This window comes from Cebus imitator, unplaced genomic scaffold (genome assembly GCF_001604975.1).
Source record: "Cebus imitator isolate Cc_AM_T3 unplaced genomic scaffold, Cebus_imitator-1.0 Scaffold50, whole genome shotgun sequence".
Classification (NCBI taxonomy): domain Eukaryota; kingdom Metazoa; phylum Chordata; class Mammalia; order Primates; family Cebidae; genus Cebus; species Cebus imitator.
The window spans coordinates 2,126,698-2,143,553 of NW_016107365.1; the positions used below are offsets into that span (position 1 = coordinate 2,126,698).

At 40.3% G+C, this 16,856-nt stretch overlaps 1 protein-coding gene across 2 annotated transcripts in view; it reads right to left on the minus strand.

Annotated features, from left to right (window-relative positions):
- ZNF366 (zinc finger protein 366) overlaps positions 1–16,856 on the minus strand; it is a 66,080-nt gene that overhangs the window by 38,799 nt on the left and 10,425 nt on the right. The window contains exon 2 of one of the 2 annotated variants that reach the window (XM_017527612.2): positions 14,915–15,090. The exons of the other annotated variant lie outside the window; for it this stretch is intronic. Within the exon in view, the coding sequence (XP_017383101.1) occupies positions 14,915–14,951 (37 nt within the window). The 5' untranslated portion in view covers positions 14,952–15,090. The remainder of the gene's footprint in view (positions 1–14,914; positions 15,091–16,856) is intronic. 2 annotated transcript variants of the gene reach the window in all.

Genomic DNA, 16,856 nt, shown 5'->3' on the forward strand with positions numbered 1-16,856 from the left:
CTAAGCTGGCATTTCACTCCAAATGTGCCCAATTTTTTGCCTGTATAGCTTTCATTAGTCCACATGGCTTCTTTAGAGTGAATGCACATTTCACCTTGCTTAACTCAAATCACGGAGTTTGGAAAGTCAGTTAAATTTGATATTCTATTTATTTTTGACCTATGAAAAGAAAAGGAAACCCTGGTATATCCTCTCATTTTACATGATTGCTATAATAATCAAGCAAGTAGAGTAGGTGAAAGATTTTTGCAAAGGGGAAAAATATTCTGCAAATGTAAAGTGGTGGCATGTGCCAGGGAACTGGCCATAGAAAGGGCTTGCCCACCCCCAGGGGACTTTGTCTACTGAATCATTCAGATGGCTCAAACTGGGGGAGAAATAGGCCTCTAAAAATCCCCTGAAATCAGTCCAAAGCCCAGGAACTTGGAAAAGGTTACAGAACAGTCATTCAATTTCTAGTCACATAAATGACTCTTATAAACACTTGTTTCATCACCGTCCCCGCCCCCGCTCCCTGCTTTCCTCCAAGAGATTTTCCTCCTACTTCTGTCCATTTCAAATGGGCTCTTCCTCCTGAGGATGAGTGTAAATCCAACCCTTTATCCCAGACGTAGCCCTTGCCCATTTGTTTCAACAATACCATTATAATAGGAAACATTGTACCAGCTTCATTCCAAGTCCAAAGCTCCAACTCATTGGTAGAGATGGCTGTACTGAGTCTGCCTTACCCCTATGATCTTTTAAACCTCTGGCTAAAAGTCATAAACTAGAAAGATTGAATAACCTGATTATACAAGAAAACAAATCCTTGCTGGGCATAGCGGTTTACACCTGTAATCCCAGAATTTTGAGAGGCTGAGGCAGGAGGATGGCTTGAGCCTAGGAGTTTGAGACCAGCCTAAGCAACATAGGGAGACCCTGTCTCTATTTATTAAAAAAATCAAAAATTTAAAAATTTAAAAAAGAAAAATAAAAAAATTCCTGTATGTCAAAAATCACATAAAATTTGAAAGGAAATGACAAACTAAAACTACTTTTGACATATGACAATATTATTCAATGTCTAAAAGCTTCTACAAATCAATCACAAAAGTGACAACTTAAAATGGAAAATTGGGCAACAGCCACCAAAATGCAATGCAGAAGAACAATACTAATGTCATATTTTTAAAAATTTTTTGGGGGGCTAGTTTCATGTAGCACCAGATACCTAATTATCACAGAATCATGAGTAATAGAGTTGCTTAGACAAAATGTGCAGGATCGTATCTGGCATACTTAAGTTGCATGTGTGTGTGTGTGTGCACAAGGATGTGCAGTCTCTCTATATAAACACACACCTGCCTGAGACAGTTTAGATGACTGGAGGCTACAAGACTGGAGACAGGGATTGGACTGAATTTCAGGTTCAAAACTTGTGTAAAAAACATATACAAACATAAGCAAGACTTCATCCTGAGAACTTGAATAAAGGATAAAAAAAATAGATACATTTAAGGAGGAGGTGCAAGCAGGCTCACAAAGTCTTGTTTTGCAGCAGTGGCTGGAATGCGGTATACACAGTCCAAGGCTCATCATCTAAGGCAAAATCGTACATGAGAAAAATCCATTCATGAAACTAAATCATCCTAATGCAAATGACATTTCATGAGTAGAGACTAAAACCAAAGTGTGAAGGACATTTTCCAAATCAATGTGAAAGTGTGCAGAAATAGCTGGATCTAAATTGAATAAGAATTGTGTGACAAATTGATGAGGTACTAAGGGAAAGCTAATTAAGACACTGAGGGGCCAATTCTGAGAGACTGGATGCCATAGGCTGAATCTAGAAGAAGATTCTGCATAAAGAATAATTTCTTGAAAGGTTTGGCAAAAGAAAGTGTTCTTTTAAGTGCTTTCCCATAACTTATTTTCTGTTCCATGGAGCTGTTTGACTTTTGGTGTTTGGGAATGAGTTGGTTCTGGTGGATTTCAATCTATATCTCTCCCTTCCTGTACTCCCTCCCTCCCTCCCCACAACCCTGCTGTCTTGGCAGAATAACAGGCTGATTCTGTTTCATCATTAGCCTTCTGTAGCTTCCTTATAAAAAGGGTACATTAGATAACATTTAATGGGCATTTGGGAAATGAAGCTGTCAAGTTTTCATTTTCATTTATGCTGATCGAAGAACTGGTGAGGCAAACCTAAGACAGAACTAATTTGAATGCTTAAATAAATAATGGAATGAATAAATAACAAAACACCTTTCTACTGAAGGTCTCACCTGGAGACAGGTAATTAATTTGGGTCTTTTTAATGATAACAGAATATGGGAATATTTGATCTAGAGTTTGCAGAATCGCCTATAGTTTCTAAAACCTTTGGGTTCTCAGAATAGATAGCTATTCTGTAGAAATTAATGGGAAATTCAACGTGAGTGACGACTGCTTCTTAAAGAGGATTAAGCAAGCCACGCTTTAAGAGTGCCCCTGTATATCTTATTGTCGAAGAAGTGAGCCCTGGGTCAATTCACAGCTTGTGAACTTCATGTGGAGAAACAGTATGGGGGGTATTGAAGGAAGGAATAAACACCATATGTGGACACCCTAAAACTGACAGGTGACTCAGCTCTCTGGGTGTTAGAGAGCTGTTAGCAAATAATAGCAATAATACAAAGCCCACGCAGCCTCATGGTTAGCACAGAACAGAAGAAAGTTCTGAAAGCAGTTGATATTAGCTGGCTACTGATCAGACATATTAAAAGACAAAATGTATAGGTACCAGAATCAGATTAAGGTAAACAGTTCTATATAATTTATTTTTAATGACCTTTAAATAGCATAAATTTATTACCATTGTAAATAGAATGCTGAAACATCTAAAAGAGAAAATTAAAATAATCAATAATTTTACCACCAAGAGTTACTGTGTTAATATTTTGGTCTGTTTCTTTCAAGTCTTTTACTATGCATGAATGTATTTTCTTTTACAGCACTACTTACTATATATTTCTATGCACTAAACAAATAGCAGTGCAGTAGACAACTTTGTTCACAAATCCTTGTTATGTCTCTATCATTTCCTTAGATTCTCTAGAAATAGAATTACAGAGTGAAATATATTAATTTTCAGGTCTTAATACATATTGCTAAATTGTTTTCCTGGAAGGTCAACTTAATTTATGCTTACATTACTCATTTCTATAAATGTATCTTTTAATCTCCTATGACTCCTTTTATTTTCCACCTGACATTAAGTAAGCGCCTACATTTGACTCAACATTGTACTAGGAGTAAGAACAGTTCTACGTTTATTGAGATAATTATTTCATGATGTTGTGCTAACTTACAGTGAGATAACTCTCACTTCTTTAAAATATTTTCATACCCATTAGTACGTTTAGTTCCCCAAAAACCCCTGAGATGAAGAAAATTAGTTATAGAATGTTTAGGGCATGGGAAAGGGTTTCTGATATCATCTAGTTCAGATTTTATTAATGTTTCCATCTGATAGAGGCATGGGCAAGATATGAGAGTTTCAAAATTCTAGAACCCAAGTGTCAGGAATCTCAGTTCATGTATTCCTTCCTGCTGGATGACTTTGACTTTATCCTTGTCCCTGTTAAGCTTTGTATCATTCTCAATTTCCTCCTTCCTGCACTGTTTCATTAGTCCATTGGGAAGTACATCATTAGATTTCTTGCTCTTCCAGGGGTATGAAAATAACTAGAAATCTGGACTCGGACTCATAAGTAGAGACAGAACAGTCTTCAAATGAGTGTTTTATCTATGATGTGGGTGATGACCTAGAAAAGATCCCCCAAGACTGTGTAATGAGCCAATGAAGTTGAGAGAGTCAGATCTGTGCTTAAGAAAAACCAAAGTAGTCAAGGGGAAGTTTAGTAAGAAGAAGTGCAGGGTTCCAGGCTCAGTGTTATTTCAGCACCAGACTATAAAGACTATCAAATGCTAATGTTTGCTGGGACTCCTCTGGATAATTCTCACCTGCTTCTCTGTTTTAGGTAGCATAAGTGAGTTCTTTCAACAGACAATGGGTATCTTCAAGGGAAACCACCTATGCTCCCTAAAGATTGGATAATCTATGTTGTAGATTAGCATCATGTTAATGTACTATGAGATTACAACACATTGCTTAGAGCTTAAAATGGCAGTGTGCTGGTGTTTGAGCCAGCACAGGCTCCAGAGAGCTGCTGCCTTGTTTTCCTTTGGGGGTCAAATTCATTTAGAAGCATCACAGTAGCATTTCTAGTATGTGTGTGTGTGTGTGTGTGTGTGTGTGTGTGTGTGTGTAATTTTAAATTCTGAGAAACTATCTCTTAAAATGCCTGACATTTAAGAAAATCTGGCACTGTATTGCCACCACTGAAGCCAAGTATAATATGTGTAGAAAGTAGCACAGTTTAGGATGCTGAGTATGCCAAATTTCCCTTAAAATTAACATTTGCACCGTATGTTGGTACCCTAAACTCAATACTTTTTTGGCTGATGAAAATGCAAAAGGAAAACATTCTCAGACTGAGCCCTCTTCTCTTTCTTTGTAGACACTGTTTTAAAGAAATTAGCAGTAGTCTTCCTTTGTAAGTAAAAACAAGTGCCTGCTGTAATTCTTGGTGAGCAGTCAGGCATCCAGTGGTGTCAAAGCTAGAAGATCCATGCTGGTCAGGCAAAGGCACCTGAAGGTGTCAATCCTGCAAGGTTGTCCTGTGCCCTCCATTTACCATTCAGCCCCTCACAATGTCTTGGGTAGTAACTCAGAGGTGTGAGGTCCAGCTTCTTCATCCTCTATCATGATGTTCAAGAGAGTAAAGTGAACAGGTAGAGGCCAGAAAGCTCCCACTGAACTTAGAGCATTATACCAGATATTTAGATAATGCCCAGGCAACCCAGGGTAACAAGAGCCATGGCAGTGCGTGATGGCTCAATGCCTGTAATCCCAGCACTTTGGGAGGCTGAGGTGGGTGGATCACAAGATCAGGAGTTCAAGACCAGCCTGGCCAAGATGATGAAACCCTATCCCTACTAAGGATACAGTTGTGGGTCCCAGAAGCTGGCTTCCTGGCCTTTTAGGTGACATTCATTCTCTCTGAGATCCTTCCTCAGTTAGCCCCTATCTGTCTCTGTGGCATGTAGTTTCCACAATATGAGGAAGAAGTAACATTCTTTGTGCCTGTGAGCCAAGTATCTTCACCTTTCTTGGTTTTCAGTGTGCTTTGCATAAACCAGTGATATATCATCATGGTCCCCGGACACCTGTGTGGCTCCGGCAGAGTTTGGGGCTCACCTTGAATCACAGAAGACACAGCCTTTCACTTATAAATATTGATCCTAAACTGTAACAAGGGGAAGGATGAGAAGACAAAGTTGTGTTGCTACTAAAACTGCCAGAGATATTTAAACTATGATGGGAGTGACGGGCTGGGGGCTTTGTCCCACTGGAGTATTAAGTAAGAGTCGTGTGCTCCTGGCCCTCAAGCAGGGTTTTTCTATGAGGCATACACAGCATTTAATGGGAAAATTTGAAATCTAAAAAAGTCTGAAGATCTACTTTAAAATACTTTTATTTTTCAGCACCGACACTCAGCACATGTCAGAGTGGTCATTTTACATGGATTTGTGAGATTATTCACTTAATGTCTGACTCTCTCCACAGACTGTTTTCTCCATGAGGTAGGGATCCTGTTATTTCATAGTCCCTAATGTGCCTGCCCCATAACTGACCCTCAGTTAAAGAAAGGAGCAAAGGAAGAACAACGGGAATCCTGCTTGCTCTAGCTGTGTCCCTTCCTTCTTTATTAAATCTTCCCAGTTCACTCATGTGTTCCTCGACAGGCCAGCTGAGTACCCTGTTATATTAATTAGCAAATCCTATGGGCTCTATTTGCAATGTCTGTCCAGAATCCAAACACTTCTCACCACTTCCACTGCCCCTACCCTGGTCGGGCCACCAGAGGTTCCTGCTGGGATCATGGTAATGGCCTTCAGACTCTTCTCTTCTCCCCTGGTCTCCCATTAGCCTATTCAACGCAATACTCAGGCAGGTTCTATTAAAATGCAAATCAGATCTTGTCATTCCCCTGCTCAAAACTCTCTAGTGATTTCCCATCTATTTCAGAGTAAAAGCCATAGTCCACACAGTGGCCTGCAAGACTCTACCTGAAGTTTCTCCCTGTTCCTCCTCTGACCTCATGCCCTACCCGCCCTCCCTTACTTGCTTCTTCCACTCCCACTCTCCAGCCACTGGTTGTTCCTGGCACACGCCAGGCATTCTCCCACCCCAGGGTCTTTCACTTGCTGTTCTTTCTGCCTGTACAGTTCTTCCCCCAGATACCCACATGCCTCTTTTGCCTCCTTCAAGTTTTTGCTCAATACCACCTCTGAAGTGAGGCCACCCTAACACTGGCTGCCAAACACTCCCTATTCTCTCCCCTTCCTGACTTTATTTTTCTTCATGTCTTCTAATGTGCCATATAGCTGACTTTATTCATTGTTCATTTTCCTCCACTAGAATGCAAGCTCTATGTGCACAGGAATGTTTGTCTTTTGTTTCCTTATATATTCCTACTGCCTAAAACAATGTTTGGTGAGAGGTTGTTGCCTGGTAAATACCTGTTGACTGTGAGACTAAAGCTCAACTTATGCACCAGAAAAATAGGCAGACTTGAGACCAGTCATTGGGCTTGAACGTGCAGAACTGGCCTGTGCTGTCAGTGGGACCAACTCAGCTCTACCTCGGTCAGGAGACTGGGAAGCTCCCTGCACTCAGATTGGCTGCCCAGTCTCCTGGCTCAGTTCTGATGACTGTGAGGCCCAAGGAAGCAGTTTGGATTCAGGGAGCGTCTCACTGGCTCCTCCCAATATCCGCTGCAGGTCTCCTGCCCCACACCACCACACACAAATATACCATAACACTCTCTCCCTTCCCAAGGACACACTGGGCTATTTCTAAAACTGAGATCCTGATCCAAAACAGTAGCCAACACATAGTGCATCCCATGTGTACAGGAAAAGACGAGAGACCTCTGAGCAATTTCCTGGCCTTATATTTTTCCATTCCAGTAAATGAGGCCTTCTTTAGCTCAGGAATCTCTCTCTGAACCAAGCCAATGCCTTAATGGTGCATGCCATTTGTGACTGCCTGGCTTATTTCTTTGTTCTTTTGTTTTCCCTTTTAAGTGATCAACAATTGGGCTCCTTCTGTCATGAAACTTCGACAACCAGATCTACTGATTGACTACTAGTTAAGGTGCATATAATGCGATGGAGAGTTTCCTTCATAAACTGATATTTTATTCAGCAATACATAATACTCAAATAGTGCTCTCCGCCTTCAAAGAGTTTTGGAAAATTTACACCTCATTAGGCTGAGCAGCGCTTGAGCTCATGCTTTGTGGGTTGGACCCCAGCAAGGTTAAACAATTTGCCTCGAGCTAAAACCTGTGTTGCTCTGGACAAAGTACTTTGTCTTTTTTGATGAATCAGAAAAATATAATGAATAAAAAATGTAGTCCCTTAACTACTGTGTTAATCAGTAACTTGGTTCCAAGTTATTTCCATGTGCTTTTTTAGGCCATATTTGGGGCTCTTCCTAGTCTTCTAATATCATTTCACAGTCTTTCCTCTCTTCCCCTCCTCCTCCTTTCCTTCATCCTCTTTGGCTTCTGGGACACTCTAGCTGCCAAGGGGCAACTACCATACCCCCACCTGACAGCAATCCTTGTCCCTTTCCCTCAGGGACCCACTTTCAGATGATAAGCACATTGCTGTTAAAGGATGGGGAAGGCTTAAGCTCAAGTTCCTAAGTGTGGTGGAAACCACAGAATAAGTTAGTGTATCTTTTGGCCTGTGTAGTAGTGAGTAACTGAAAACATTTTAAATGCAGACAAATATGGGTATGTTACAGAACAGAATGCAAAAAGCCAGGACAGTCTGAAATTCTACCTGTGGCCCACTGCCTAGGATGTCTTCTTCAGATTTTTCTCTCCTATTAGAAATAGAAAAGTCTGAGAAGATCTGACATAACAGGGTGTCGGGTGCGGTGGCTTACGCCTGGAATCTCAGCAGTTTGGGAGGCTGAGATGGGCAGATCACTTGAGGTCAGGAGTTTGAGACCAGCCTGGCCAACATGGTGAAACCTTGTCTCTACTAAAAATACAAAAAAGTTAGCCAGGTGTGGTGGTTCATGCCTGTAGTCCCAGCTACTGGAGAGGCAGAAGGGGAGAATCACTTGAACCCTGGAGGCAGAGTTTGCAGAGAGCCGATATTGCGCCACTGCACTCCAGCCTGGGTGACGACAGAGTGAGACCTCATCTCAAACAAAACAAAATGAAAACCTGATGTAACAGGGTGTTTCCTCTGGGTTCCAGGAGGAAGAAATCAGCTGGAACTGATTTCCCAAGGGCTGGTAGAATCAGTCTCTCAGTCTTATTATTTTATTGCTCCTTTGAACAAAGATTATTATTATTTTTTTTCCTGGAGACTGTTTTGGCTGAAAGAAATAGAGGGAATTTGGGGACATTCTTTTCCCTGGACTATGAACATCCACCAGGCAGTAGTCTTACCAAAGTAAGAGCAGAGCACCTCTTCTCTTATTATTTAACAAATAAAAGCAATAAGAAAGGAAATCTATGACATTTGAGACTAGGATTAAGAAGAAAAATCTTGCATGTATTTAAAGATACCACTTATTTTACATATGATTTCACATCGAATATGTTGAATCCCTTGAAGGAGAATTGAAGTGGGTTAAGTAAAATAATGGCTGAGCCACAGTGATTTTGGTTTGACTTTAACCTGTCTGCATCTGTTACATGTGCATACCCTCTTAAGCCCCAAGAACACTTTAGCCCAGCAACTGCATTTGGAGAAGAGAGGTTGGGTACCATGTATGGAACATGCTTGTGAAATGCACCCACTATAGGAGAGCAAAGAGCTAAGAAGCTGACATCACAAAACCTGGCTTTGAAAGCCAGCTGTATCACTTCCTACCTTCCCTAAGCCTCAGTTCCTCAGCTATAAAACAGAGATAATAATACTTTATTCATGAAACATTTCTAGCTCTTCTTCTGGGCACATGGTTGGATTGCATTTTCCTAACCCTTTATAGGCAGGCATGGCACATGACTTTCTTTGGATAATAAAATGCGAGCACATGAGCACAAGTGACATGTGTCATTTCCTCGTGGAATCTTTAAGAAATAGCCTACAATTCTGGCCAGATGTGGTGGCTCCTGCCTGTAATTCCAGCACTTTGGGAGGCCAAGGCAGGTGGATTACTTGAGCCAGCCTGGGCAACACAGCAAGACTCCATCTCAAAAAAGAAATTAAGACCAAAAAAAAAAAAAAAGAAATAGTCCATAATTTCATGTTATTTTCTGTCTCTCTGTCATAGCAGCCTGAAACATTTTAGATCACAATTATTCTGTCAGTCTAGGGCATAAAGGTAAGATGACCTGGATCTATATACTGGGTATGTAATACAAGTAAGGCATATATTCTTGTTTTTTTTTTTTTTTTTTTTTTTTTAAAGTTGGGAGATATAGGGGTTGTTACTGGAGCATAACCTCATCCATCCAGACTAATATATTTCTTCATGGAATTTGAGGCAGATTAAAGAATTTACTTAATAGGTAATGTGCATGGCACATGGCAAGTACAAGTAAATGTTGTTCTTTCCCCCCTTATCAAATTTCTCTGCTCCATGATTTTCCCAGCCCACACTTACCAGCCCTGAGCTTTGCTACCCTTCAGAAAGTTGTTTTCAATTTGAGAAGGATGAGAATGAACTTTATTTTAAGACCTTTAAAAGTATTCCCTAATACCCTTTAAGAAAATGGGAGAACCCCTGAATGGAGCAGAGTTGGGAATTCCCATGATGGGAAGAGAACCTTCTCTGTGAAATTTACAAAAGAGAAAGGAGCTAAGGGTCTTCTCAAGGGAATGAGCCAGAAAGTAAAACCCACAACCTCTGAAAATTTCCAACCACAGATAATGCTCCACGGTGCAGCATCACATTGCTATCACTTAACTGGAATCAGGATACAGGCATCTCATGGGGACATGTTTCTGACCCTCTTCTAGCAGGTTATCTGTCTGGAGGGAGCTGCAGTCCTTGATCTGCTTAGTACCAGCTTTCCTGACACTCCAGCAGGAATGATGAAGAGGGCACAGCTTGAGCTTGAGCTTCTTCCTTGCTGGCTCCTTAAGACACCCCTCCCTTCCTCCACCAGTTCCAGGCTTCAAGGGTAGCTTCAAGGGTCAGAGAAGGGAAGTCAGCAGGGCCACTGTTGCTGCTTTGGCCAAATCACTTAATCATTTAAAAACCTAATCAATTAGACCATCAACAGAATACCTTTTTAGAGTGTTTACATCTACTGTGGAGATAAATGCTGCTATCTAAAATTACCCTAGAAAGCCATGTCTTTGAATTTTACTCAAAAGGTAAATCATAATTCATCAATTTAGAAGGTCAATTTTGAAAATTTTCAGAATAAGGGAAGGAAAGAGGAATGGAAAACAGATGAGATGGAGCTGAATAAGTCCTCCACTTTCAAAGTCAGTTCCAGAAATGAGAGGCAAGCAGGACAGCTCCGCGGGAAGAGGAGACATAAGGAAAGATGGCAAGGTACCAAGGAGAGCATTCATTCATGAGATTTGTACTTAGCTTTTGTGGAAGGACGGGCACTGTGCTGGACATGGAGGGACAATGGCAAGAAGATAGTGGTGGCCCTGGCCTTCTCAACAGGGGCAACAGCATTGCTATTTGGGGTCCATTTTTCGTCATGCCAAACTGTTGTGTGCATTGCAGAATTTTAACACATCTGCCCACCCCCAGCCACTAAATGCCAAAAATGCCCCTTAGTCATTGTGATAACCAGAAAGCACCCTCCCTATTTCCAAATACCTCTGTAAGCACTGGATTGCCCCCAGTTGACAACTACTGAACTTGAGCATGATAGTTGCTGTAAGTAACATAGTACGCAGCTCTCAGAGGAGCAAAAAGAACCCCAGCAACGATAGGAGGAGCCAAAGAGAAGGCTGCCCCAAGACCCTCTTCTCCCTGATGGCATGTGCTGTCTACATCTTTCCCTGACCTGTGGGCCCTGAGTCCAAAGAAGACAGGGCCAGCTCTGAGCTGCTATGGAACTCTCAAAAGTCACTGGATTTAATGAAATGGTTTAGGGAGTGAATAGAATTATTTGAAGAAATAAGGAGAAAGTGTTTGGGGTAGGGATTGGTTAGAAAGAACTCCCAGACATTCATTGATAGTAAACAAGTTGGCATTGCACATGTTGACAGACGTAGAGCTGGCCCACAGCCCCACGGAAAGGGCGTACCTGGCCAAAGGCACGTCACTGCAGGATTCATGTTATCTGACCACCTTGGGAATCTGGCACAGACTTTTGCTACTCTAAGCCCTCTTCCTCATTTTTAGGTTGCATGTGATTATTTGGGAGAAAAGGAAGGATGATGAGAAAAAGGGAAACTAACATGTATTGAGCACCTAGCATGGCCAACCAAAGTACTAAGTATTTCCAAGTACGTTATTCATATATCACAGAGACACTGAGTGATGTGTGAGAAGGAGCAGAAACTTGGGAGTCAGGGAGCCCCGGGTCTGAATTCTAGAATTGTGGCAAGTTGCTCAACCTCTAAACCACAATTTCCTCCTATGGAAAATGGGGATAAAAAATACTAATAACCCAGCTTGCCTGGTTATTATAAGATTTCTTAAAATAAGAAATTTAAAGCATGTGGTACCAGAAAAAGGACACTTAATAAATGGCAATTATACTAGTATTTGGTTTCCCTAAAAACACTGGTAAGAAGATAGTCTAAAAGTTCTACAGAGAAAGGAAGAAGGCCTGAGACAGGATTAGGGGTGAGGATCTAAAAAAATAATAAAGAAAATCAATCATTTTATTTCAAGTTTCTTATTTAGTTACTCCAGACCCCTTCACCTGGGCATTTTGAGGGAGAATTCCAGAAGTTGCTGTGACCCTGTATATTGGGCCCAGAGAGCCCAGCTCTACTCTGTACTGGCCAAAACCACTCGGATGGTGGTGGTGGAGGAGTGGGTCAAACCTTATGGACAGAGACAAATTAGAGAGTGTGCAAAAGCACTGTGACCTACTGGTGAAGAGACATAAAACTATAACTTACTGAGATGGCTGGCATTCCCTAGTATGTTAATAAGGAAGTGTGTTTGACACCTGGGTTCTTGATAGCTTATGTTTAAATGCTTCAAAGAGCTGACACTTAAAAGAACTTGATTTGCTTCATTTGATACCAGTAGGTAGACACAGGGCCAGTGAATGTAGGTAATAGGGAAGCATATTAATGTCCCTTATTATAACCATGCCTGGAAAGTTCTGGAAGGCAGAAAATGGGTCTTCCTTCTATGTCCGCGCATCAGCACAGAGCCTCCCCAGTGTGGAGTTCCAAGGAGCACTAGCTACTATCATCGCTGTGACATGTCATCTGATTACCGTCTAGTATTAGAAAAGACAGTGGAACCTGAGAAACGGATTATTTCTTCATTGGCCCATTTGGCCAATGCCTTTGTTAAAACCAAACCAAAACAAAAACCATGTCAGCTAGTGCCGAAACTCAGGACAGCTCATCTTTTAAAGTCAAGCAATACGTTCTTTTTTCCTACTTTCAAAACCTCACTGTACAAACACCAAAACGAAACAAAACCAAAGCAAAAACAACTGTTCCTATAAGGTTGCAAGGCTGTTTATGTAGTAAACTAAATAGCTATCCCTAGGATAATCTGAAAGTAAATTTTTTTTCCCATTTATTTATTTTATTGCATTTTAGGTTTTGGGGTACATGTGAAGAACATGCAAAATTGTTGCATAGGAACACACGTGGCAGTGTGATTTGCTGCCTTCCTCCCCATCACCTACATCTGGCATTTCTCCCCTTGCTATCTCTCCCCAGCTTCCCACCCACCACCTGAAAGTAAATTTTTAAGCTAGCTAAACATTGAGCCTGCTACGAAAGGTCATTCTAACTTCCTTTGACCTTCTTATAACTGTGGTCCTCAGCATTTTGGTTTGTGGCAAGAAAGCATTGCTTCTCTTCTCCCATTTAGAGGGTCTAACGGCCTTGTTTCCTCTTATGGTTTTTAATGAGGAATAAAGCCTGCACTTCACATCAGTTCCAAACCCAAATTTTTCCCACCTGATTTTTTAAATGCATGTTGTGATACATCTAGCAGATAAAGCTGATAAACTTGTAAAGTCTGCTTGGCCAGAAAACACAGAAACATCATCAGCTCTCTAGCTTGAGCTCACCAAAATGAATATTCCCCAAATGTAGCCTCTGCACAAAAGCAGCTCTCCTAATTGCCTGCCTATGACCAAAGAAATGTAGATTAAAAATTACATATATGCAACTGTCCTTATTTCTATTCATTTTTTCATTTATTCACTAATTCATTCCAAAAATGTCTATTGAGCCCCAACTATGTGTCAACAACAGTCTTAAGTATTCAGCAACAATATCTGCTGAGTATTTCCTATGTGACAAGAATGTGCTAAAGATATCACATGCATTAACTCATGTGACCATCACAGCACTCTATAAGGTAGGTGCTACGATTCTCCTTATCAATGAGAAAACTAAGACACAAATAAGTTGAGCAAATTGTCCAAGGTCACTTAGATAATAAAGGTAAGAATTAGAAGTTTTGGGGGAGATAGTTGTTAGATGAAGGAAGAAATTAAACAATAGTGATCAGTACTTCCAGGCGTTTTCTAGGCTTTGATCACACATGCAAACCTATATAGGTAGCAATTGAAAAACGGAAATTTTCTTTGCAACTAGAAAACTAGATTCTTTAAAACACCCTCTGTAATTTATTAGTGAGCCCTAGCTTTGGTCTACTTCAATGGATTCCAGACTTCTCAGTTCAAGGACTTCTTGTAAGTTTAAAAAAAAAAACCATTTTGCACATTACTAATAAGTTAGAAAAATACAAAATAAAAGCTATTTTGAATTCAATAACATTTTAAAATTTATATTAATCAATGAATGAGTTAATTACTATAAATGACCATAACATAACATATACTATAACATAAATAGAGGTACATATACTTCTAAACCATTATTTAGTTAGTCCAAAAACATTAAGCACTTGACATCTATGTACAGACTTTTTGCAATAACTCTACATTCGCCTGAAGATCCACGGAGCTATATGACTTCAGCTGAATCCTTCACTCTCTCTGAGTGGTAGTTTACTCATCTCTAAAGTAGGGATAATAAGAGCTGTTACTTCTTCAAAGGATCTGAGAGAATTAATGTGAGACCAGGAAGAATTGGAAAGCCTCTTGTCCTAGAGAGTACAAACAAGGTTTAAAACACAGTTCCTGACAAATACAGTTCTGATGTAGTTAAGGAGAGCAGATAGACGTGAAAGATTTAGTAATCAGAGCAACCATTAAACTGAACTGTGCCTTCTAGAATCCAGTTCTAGAATGTGATCTGATCATGTATAAGGCAAGCAGAGTGTGAAAGGAGTCTGCTATCACCTTACACGCATAGGGGAAATTCAACTCCTTTAAAAGTTGTCAGGGATTTGCATGTGCGTGCGTGCGTGTGTGTATGTATGTGTGGAGGGCTACTATCTATGAGACACTTGAAGTTACAGGGATCCACAGATAATTGTCTGGACTTCGATAAAACCCTTGCTTCTGCACTGAGACTAAAGTTGAAAAATAGACATGCACATATCATGGTAATTAGAGGTGTTTGGTTTGGTTTCATTTGATTTGAAGCAGCAACTCATTTTTGTCGAATGACTACCATGGCAAAGAGGTTATGCCGTTGTCCCCGTATTAATATTTAATAATATCTTAATCCAAATGTCAATTAAGGCACATTTATCATGTAAACTGAAACCCACTGTAACTTAACTGGCTCAACACCCTGCATAATGTCATAATCTTGCTGTTTCACAGCTTGCATTCATCACATTTTCAGGATGAAATTGACTCTAGGGGATGGACTCTGGGAAGAAGTTTCTTGAAGAAGTTTTCCTCAGTGATACTAGCTTGCAGGGAGCAGAATTTATTCCAGCCTCTCCTTTTGGGTTGTTGCATGAAAAAATAAGCCATTTCATCACCGCCAGCACTCTCAGTTCACAGTGGTAATGAATATACAACCTGTTAACTTACATGCCTCTCTTTCCCCCACTTCTATGAAAGCTCCTGGTCCCATGAGTAGGGGAGTTCAGATTAACAATTAAAAGGGCTAACCATTTATTGAATATTATTAATTACATGAATTATCACTCTTAATTCCTACCCAAAGAGGGGATGCTATTTTATACCTGTCATACAGATGAAGAAACTGCACAGGTGAACTCCCCATGGTCATGTGGCTAGCAAACAAGGTGGTTGGGATTTCTTCTCAAGCAGCTGCCCCTAGGACGTGGCTGTAACTGTTCCCATGTACTGTCTTGTGTGTTTGCCCCTAGCAAACATTCTAGGCTGCCATTTCACAGTGGTTGACATATTTTTCATATTTGTGAAGAGAACAGGGCCCCAATAAACTAAGAGGCAACTGGGTGAGAAGGAACAAAGCCTTTGGTTGTGGTTTTATATGTGGCATTTGGTGACATGCTGGCAGGGAAAGAATGAGAGGAATGTTGACAGGCGTGAGATGCTCATCCTTAGGGAAATTCCCAGAGCATGGAACTTACAATCAGAAGTATCTTTAGAGATCAACTTGATTTTACAGATGAGAAAACAAAGGCTCAGACATTTGCCCACTATAAAAGAGCTGGTGTGGCTGACCTGGGTCTCAACCACCCCACCCCACCCTCTCCCTGGTACAAAAAGGAAATACAGTTAAATATTTCCTTATATCCCTGTCTCCCAGCCATCCTGCTCCCTGTCCAAAGGCAAATTCTATTAGCAAGTTTATTGTATCTTTCTGGAGATATTCTATACATATAAAAAAATGTACTTTTTTAAAATTACAAAAGTGGTAGCACTCTATAGAATTAAAGCCCCTTGGCCTTTTTACTTAACTATCCAGGTTGGAGATTGCTCCCTTATCAAAAATTATAAAGCTGCCTCATTTTTTTTTCAAGTTAAACAGTTTTATTGCGGTATAATTTACATGATATACAATTTATGTGTTTTAAAATATGCAGTGTATTGAGTTTTAGAAAATTTATACAGTTGTGCAACCATCAACAAAATCCAATTTTGGAATAATTTCATCACTCCAATAAGTTCCATTATGCCCATTAGCAGCCGATCTCATTCCCACCCCTGGCCCTAGGAAACCACTAATCTACTTTCTGTCTCTATAGTTTTGTGCTTTTAGAAATTTTTTATAAACAAAAGCATTCAACATTTATTGTGTGTCTGGTTCCTTGGCTTCTTTCTCTTAGCATGATGATTTTGAGATTCATCCATTGTTGCGTATATCAGTAGTTCCTTTTTATTGTTGAGTAGTATTCCATTGCATAGACAAACCAGCTTTTGCTTATCCGCTCACCAATTTATCAGCCTTTGGATTGTTTCCAGTTGAGGGTATTAAGAATAATGCTGTAGTGAACATTGTGTGCAAGTCTTCATGGGAACATATGATTTCAGTTTTTGAGGGTAGTTACCCAGGAGTAAAATGGCTGGGTTGAATGGTAAGCATATATTTAACTATTTAAGAAACTACCAAACTGTTTTCCAAAGAGGCAGTATCCTTTTACATTCCTACCAGCAACATACAGGAATTTCAGTTTCTCTGCATCCTTACCCACACTTAATATTTTCTATCTTTTTCGTTTTAGACATTTTACTGGGTGTATAGTGGTATCTCAACAGGGTTTTAGTTTGCAT